Source organism: Garra rufa, chromosome 2, assembly GCF_049309525.1.
Source record: "Garra rufa chromosome 2, GarRuf1.0, whole genome shotgun sequence".
Lineage (NCBI taxonomy): Eukaryota > Metazoa > Chordata > Actinopteri > Cypriniformes > Cyprinidae > Garra > Garra rufa.
Genome location: NC_133362.1, coordinates 47,323,511 through 47,330,842, shown reverse-complemented (window position 1 = coordinate 47,330,842; position 7,332 = coordinate 47,323,511). Strand labels below are relative to the sequence as shown.

Below are 7,332 nucleotides of genomic sequence, written 5' to 3'. Positions count from 1 at the left end.
TTCAAGATATGCAAAAATTCAAAATAATATGTGTACTGTTTACAACTGATCAACATATTAATGCTGATTGTTTTCATTCATCAGCTCCTGTGATTCTGGACCCAAACACTGCTCATCCATGGCACATTCTGTCTAATGATCTGACCAGTGTAAGAGGCAGCTGGAACAGTCAACCTCTTCCTGATAATGTGGAGAGATTTGATATCTATCCATGTGTTCTGGGCTCAGCAGGTTTTAACTCAGGAAAACACCACTGGGATGTGGAGGTTAATGAGTGTCCATACTGGTGTCTTGGAATAACTACTGCATCAAACCAAAGAAAGGGATTTGTTTTCTTTAGAACTGGTGTCTGGAGTGTGCAGTACAGACTGTTTGAAGCAGCTGGTTTTTCTGTTAAACAAAGGCTTGAGAGAGTGAGTGTTGATCTGGACTATGACAGAGGAAGTGTGTCATTCTCTGATCCTCTAACTAACACACATCTACACACATTCACAACCACCTTCACTGACACAGTCCTTCCATTCTTCTGTTGTTATGGAATTTTCCGCTGAGGATCTTACCATTCAATAGCAGTGTTGGGCTCATTACTTAATTTTTTTTTTTTTTTTCTGAATACTAGTTACTAATTTCAAAAGTAATATTATTGCATTACTTATTACTTTCTGACAACAGTAATTAGTTACACTACAAATTACATTTCTTTCACGTAACTACTGTCCCAACACTGTTTACTGTTCTCTCCTCATGTTGTATAGGGACAATTAATTTATTTAAATCTTTTGAGATTAAAACATACATCACTATAAGATGATGATTTACTATATATAAAAAATTATTATATTGCATTTTTTTTTTTTTTTTGAGAAAATGTGAATGCAAAAATAACTAAAATGTTGTAATGATGCCATTACCTCCATGTTGTTCCAAAACCTGTAAAAGCTTTGTTCATCTTCGGAACACAATTTAAGATATTTTGGATAAAAACTGGGAGGCTTGTAACTGTCCCATTGACTGCCAAGTAGAGATGGGGAGTTGACTCCAAAAGAGTCGATTCCTCGACTCTCACTAGCCCTAGTGTCGGAATCGACTCCAGGTCAGGAATCGACTCCCAGTGTCGAGTGTTTTTTTCAAGTTCAACACAGCAACAGTTCATTATAACGAAAAGATTATAATGAATGTAAAGATACAGAAATTAAAACAAAAAGATAAAGTATTGTGAGGAAAAAAAAAGTAATGCCAGGAAAATAAAGAACAAGAGAAAGAGAGCTCGGCCAGTAATTCAGATGAGCTGTCGAGGTTAGGAATTTTTGCAACAAATATTTGTTTATATTTAACGTGCCTATTTAACACTTATTTAGGCTACTTTCTTATTTAAATGTATTATTTCTTTTATTTTAGCGTTTTGTAGGCTGCTTGTTCACTGACGGAATTGCTAAAATAAACACGCATGATTGTGAATAATGTTTGAGCCTCATTTATATATATATAAAACACTGCACCACCGGTGATGGTAAAAATCTGCCACCGTCACAGCCGTTCCTACCCTCCATAAATTCGTGCACTACATGTTGAATTTAAATCTAAATTTAACATTCAATGACAGATGTTTCAGTACAATAAATGTTTTTTGTGCTGAGTATTAATTGTCTCCCTGTCTGTGTTCTGTGTTCCAGTCTGACTCGCTCATTCAGTAGCTAAAGATTTAAACTTAACACAGACTGCCAGAATGGACTTTTATGCATAAATGGAAATGCCCGTGTGAATGTATGACATTTACAGATAAGGATATGACCGTAAACTGAAAGTTTTCATGCTAAGGGTTACAAATGGATCTCAAAGCGCCTCACAGGGCAAGCAATTACGCTATAAACTTAAAGTTTAAAATAATGAATTCTCATGTTTTGGGCAGCTTGGATCAGGTAACTCTCCTGCAGCATCTCAAATGCATTTTTGGATGCATTTTGTCTATAGAAATGCGTCATTTTTTAGGGTCGTAGGACATACGAGCGAGAAGTGAGGAAACGAGGAAGCATATTGAGACGCACCTTCTGAATCCTGACCCTATTTTAATTAAAAGTAAATGGAGTCGAGGAGTCGATTCCACCGACTCCAAAATTAGGAGTCGGGAGTCGGAGTCGACTCCAAAAAAACCGGAACCGAACACCCCTACTGCCAAGTAAATAACACTGTCAATGCCCAGAAAAGTATAAAAGACATTGTCAAAATAGTGGTCTGTCATCAGTGGTTTAATCTAAATTTTATGAAGTGACACAAAAACTTTTTGCGGCCAAAGAAAACAAAATATCGACTTTATTCAACTTTTTCTTCTCCTCTGTGACAATTCCTGCAAGCGTGTTCATGAGTTTACGAGCAGACCAAGACACATGCGTGCAGATAAACGTGCCTCAGATCAAGCACACATCGCCTTCCGGGTTCTCTGTGTGCACACTGGACTTTATGTAAGCAGGTCATGGCGCATACATCGTTCGTCTTCTGAGGCGTGCTCATCTGGTGTGTTTTACCTGTACACGTGTCTCGGTCTGATCATGAACGCACTTGCAGGAAGTGTCATGGAGGAGGAAAAAAAGTTGAATAAATTTGATATTTCGTTTTCTTTAAGCACAAAAAGTGCCCTCGTCGCTTCACAAAATTCAGATTGTACCACTGAAGGCACACAGACTATTTTGACGATGTCTTTCATAACTTTCTGGGCCTTGACAGTGCTATTTTATTTGGCAGTCAATGACACTAACACCACAAATAAGCAAATAAGAACATTAACCCAGGGTTTAGGATTGTACATTGGGAAACATCATCTTATGCATGGGATCAGTTGTTAGCCCCAGGTGAATTGTGAGCAGTGTGAAACGTGAAGCGAGTGTAACGCAGGACTCAGGGAAGCGTTGAAGATCCAAAAGCTAGCTTTATTTAACAGATCATAATCAAGACATGCAGGGTCAAAACACCAGCAAACAGGAACATCCAGGGCAAGACAAAAGCGTAATCCAATAATACAGGTGAGAGTCAAAATCCAAAAGGGCAGTCCAAAGTAGCAAATCAAACAAAACAATGAAGCAAGGCAAAACTATGGCAATGGCAAAATGACTATGATAATGAAAACAAAACCGTGGCAAAAACAAGGCAATGAAACAAGAGAACCACTTAGAGTCCGCACAGCAAAACAATACTTCGCGAAGCCTGTTTGGTTTAGGCCCTGCTTAAATGGCCACCAAACAGGAAGTAACCATAGAGGCAGCAGAGGGAGCAGCAACAGCCAGTGTGAGTAAGGGCACCCTCTGTTGGCCTGGCGTTACAGATTCCCCCCCTCAAGGAGCGACTCCTGGCGCTCAAACAAAACAAAGTCAATAAGTCCAGGAAGGTGGTAGAGCAGGGGGTGGGACGGTGGGCCAGGTCCATGAAGGGGAACAGGTACAGAGTCAGGGCCTGGACCTTGGAGCAGAGGCAGACAGTGGAGCAATGGAGGTCCTGGGCCATGGAGCAATAGCAGACAGTGGAACAATGGAGGACCTGGACCATGAAGCAGTGGCAGACAGTGGAACAATGGAGGACCTGGACCATGGAGTGATGGCAGACAGTGAAGCTCTGGAGGACCTGGGCCATGGAGCAATAGCAGACCTGGATCATGAAGCAGAGGTGGACCTGGACCGTGAAGCAATGGCAGACTGTGGAGTAGTGGAAGCCATGGCGGGGCCGGCAGAGCAGGAAGCCAAGGTGGTGCAGGCAGAGCAGGAAACCATGGCGGGGCCAGCAGAGCAGGAAGCCTAGGTGGTGCAGGCAGAGCAGGAAACCATGGCGGGGCAGGCAGAGCAGGGAGCCTTGGTGGTGCAGACAGAGCAGGAAGCTTTGGCGTTGCAGGCAGAGCAGGAAGCTTTGGCGTTGCAGGCAGAGCAGGAAGCCTTGGCGTTGCAGGCAGAGCAGGAGACCATGGCGGAGCAGGCAGAGCAGGGAGCCTTGGCGGTGCAGACAGAGCAGGAAGCCTTGGCGTTGCAGGCAGAGCAGGACACCATGGTGGAGCAGGCAGAGTAGGGAGCCTTGGCGTTGCAGGGAGAGCAGGAAGCCTTGGCGGAGCAGGCAGAGCAGGAACATTGGACGAGCAGCTGTGGCTTGAATTGGCTTAGCTGGAACAGCTGCGACGTGGCTTGATTTTGCTGGAGCAGCAGCTGTAATGTGACTTGGCAGGAACAGTAGCTGTAACGTGACTTGACCTGGCAGGAACAGCAGCTGTAACGTTACTTGGCTTGGCAGGAACAGCAGCTGTAACGTGACTTGGCAGGAACCTCATCTGGAAAGGCAGCCATGATAGATGCAGACTCTGGAGCAGGAGACATGACGTGAACAGGCTTTAGATTGACTGAAGTGGCATAAGCAGGTGCTGGCTTGGCTGACGTGAGTTTAGGGAGACCAGCTGCTTGCGCCGACAGCAGTGGTGGGTCCTCTATGCTGGAGGCCAACCATCTTGAAACCGGGTTGACACGATGAAGCGTGGATGTAGTAGCAATTTTGGCAGCCATCTGATGAACAGGCTTTGGGACAGCGGCCATCTTGGCGACAGGCTCTGGCGTGGCGGCCATCTTGTGTAGTGGCTCTGGAAAGGCGGCCATCTTATGAACAGACTCTAGAATGGCGGCCATCTTGTGAACAGGCTTTGGGACGGTGGCCATCTTGTGAACAGGCTTTGGGACAGCAGGCATGACGTGAGCAGGCCCTGGAGTGGCAGGTATGGCCTGAGCAGGCCGTGGCTCGACAGACGTGATGTGAGTAGGTTGTGGTTTGGTGGATGTGACGTAAGCAGGCTGTGGCTTGGTTGACGTGATGTGAGCAGGCTTTGAAGCAGCAGACAGGACATGAGCAGGCCTTGGCTTGGCAGACATGATGTGAACAATACCAGACATGATAGTGGGAATGTGAACGTGTTCTGGTGGTGTGGGTACTGTGAGATTGTGGGACTCCTCATCTGCAATCCCAACAGTAAAAGGTGAACCAGCCAGCTGGAGTGCATAGTCAATATATTGCTCAAGGGTTGCAGAGCCATTGCTGTTTGGCATGAGAAAATTTAAACAGTCCACAAGTCCATTACGAAAAATTCCCTTTAAAGCCACGTCATTAAAATCCACCAAATCACACAGTCCGCAAAAGTCCACAACATAATCTTCAATAGGCCGATTACCTTGGCGGAGGCAGAAGAGACGTGATGCTGGGTGCATGGTTTGATCTGTGTTCCAAAAGCCGCTGGGTCTTTGGTAGGCGAAGTATTTCTGTAACGCAGGACTCAGGGAAGCGTTGAAGATCCAAACGCTAGCTTTATTTAACAGATCGTAATCAAGACATGCAGGGTCAAAACACCAGCAAACAGGAACATCCAGGGCAAGACAAAAGCGTAATCCAATAATACAGGCGAGAGTCAAAATCCAAAAGGGCAGTCCAAAGTAACAAATCAAACAAAACAATGAAGCAAGGCAAAACTATGGCAATGGCAAAATGACTATGACTATGACAATGAAAACAAAACCGTGGCAAAAACAAGGCAATGAAACAAGAGAACCGCTTAGAGTCTGCACAGCAAAACAATACTTTGCGAAGGCTGTTTGGTTCAGGCCCTGCTTAAATGGCCAACAAACAGGAAGTAACCATAGAGGCAGCAGAGGGAGCAGCAACAGTCAGTGTGAGTAAGGGCTCCCTCTGCTGGCCTGGCATTACAGCGAGATAACCCTGGATTCCACATACCTGGGGCATAAGGTGACCCAGGGTTAACTATTTCAGTTATGAAAAGTTTATTATCAGAGTAAAGTTGTCAAATACCTTCACATGTAATATCATGTCATCTATCAATCAATCAACTCAGTCAAAATCATGTGAAGAACAATGGTACATTTATGTTATCTCCTGAGTTAAACACAATTAGTTTTCAAAGGATCTGTGAGATTGAAAATGTGTTTTTATCATTAAAACCAGCGACACTAAATGCAGTGAAACTAACAGCTTCGCTAGGCTTGTAGTGACCCAACTTTGGCTAAATGTGCTGACATTCCACCTGTAGTAATATATTTATTTGAAATATTTTTCATATTTTTATTTTATTAATTCAAATTAAATGTTTGTCATGTAGTATTGTAATATTATAAGAATATGTCAATGGTTTTTTTGTTTGTTTGTTTTTTTACTGAAATATTTCCCAGCATTTATTGTTGTAGGCAAGTATTTACAAAGATAATGTTTGAGTGTGTTTTTTTTTTTTTTTTTTTTTTTAAGAAGTCACTGTTTATTCCCCCTCATACGACATGATTACTGGCCTGGATTTACAACCTTTTCTTACGAAGATGCCAATTTAAGTCGTTTTTATTTATATTCAATTCATTAGAAAAACTTATTTTTAAGGACAGAACTTGCTTTACTACAAAACAATAACCAAAGACACAAGATTTATATAAAAATGAGATGTTAACATGTAATTTATTCCAGCAGAGTTTAGAAGGGCTTGTACTGCTTTCAGCTTTTCTGTGCTGCGCTGGCGTTGTGTTGTGTCTCGGCTGTCTCTGGCTGCTTCTTTTTCAGAGTTTGACAGTCAATGGGCAGCATCCTCTCAGCTGCTTCAGATGGCTGATTTACTGGAGTCTGTATGTAGAGCTTTCCATCAGCCATGGAGCAGCTCTGCGCCTCAGGATTCACTCCTTGAGGAAGATCAAACACCCGTCTGAACTCTTGGATTCTGTAAGAGTACGAGCCTTTCCCATCCTCCTGCTTCTTCTCGCTCTTTCCGCTGACATGCAGCTTCCTGCCCACCTGTCTGACTGACAGCTCTTCTGGGGAAAAGTCTTTAGTGTCCAGCGTCAAAGCAAAGCCGCTTCCCTCTTTCTCCATTGTGCAGGCGACTGGGTAGATCTCCTGTGAGGGTGGCATCTGCTGGATCTCCTCAAAGATCTTGTGCTGAAGTTTCTCCAGCTGCTCCAGGCTGCTCTTCAGCTCCTGCAGTACCTCTGTGTGTCTGTAAAGAGGTGTGATGTCCGGCCAGAGACTGCGCACTGGCCAGCCAGTCCCCATGAATGAGCTGAGGGAAGGCTGGAATCCATTCAGGCTCAACATTTTCAGTGTCTTTTGTGGTCTTGTTTTGCTCCTCAGTGGTGTTGTCTCTCTGGTGGCGTCGTAAGGCTTTGAGATTTGACTCCAGTTCTGTGAGTGTCTTAGCTTTATACTGTGTGTTCATCAGCACCAGCAAGTTCCTGAACTTTCCAGGCAGTTCTGGATTCGTCCACTGGAGGGCAGCATAGAGAGAACTGAAGACGCCTCACCATCACACCCTCATTTTAGAAGATG

The 7,332-nt window shown here is 43.9% G+C and overlaps 1 protein-coding gene and 1 pseudogene across 1 annotated transcript; one reads left to right on the top strand and one right to left on the bottom strand.

The window, feature by feature from the left end:
- The window catches only part of LOC141325546 (nuclear factor 7, ovary-like), a 22,644-nt pseudogene extending 22,093 nt beyond the window's left edge, over positions 1-551 (top strand).
- Positions 552-6,507: 5,956 nt separating this feature from the next.
- On the bottom strand, positions 6,508-7,101 carry LOC141325967 (heat shock protein 30-like). Its single transcript, XM_073834683.1, has one exon. It carries the CDS (start codon positions 7,099-7,101, stop codon positions 6,508-6,510), a length of 594 nt encoding a protein of 197 aa, XP_073690784.1.
- Positions 7,102-7,332: the final 231 nt, after the last annotated feature.

Excerpts from the sequence above, each read along its gene's own strand:
- LOC141325967 (XM_073834683.1), bottom strand. The coding sequence starts at position 7,101 with ATGTTGAGCCTGAATGGATTCCAGCCTTCCCTCAGCTCATTCATGGGG.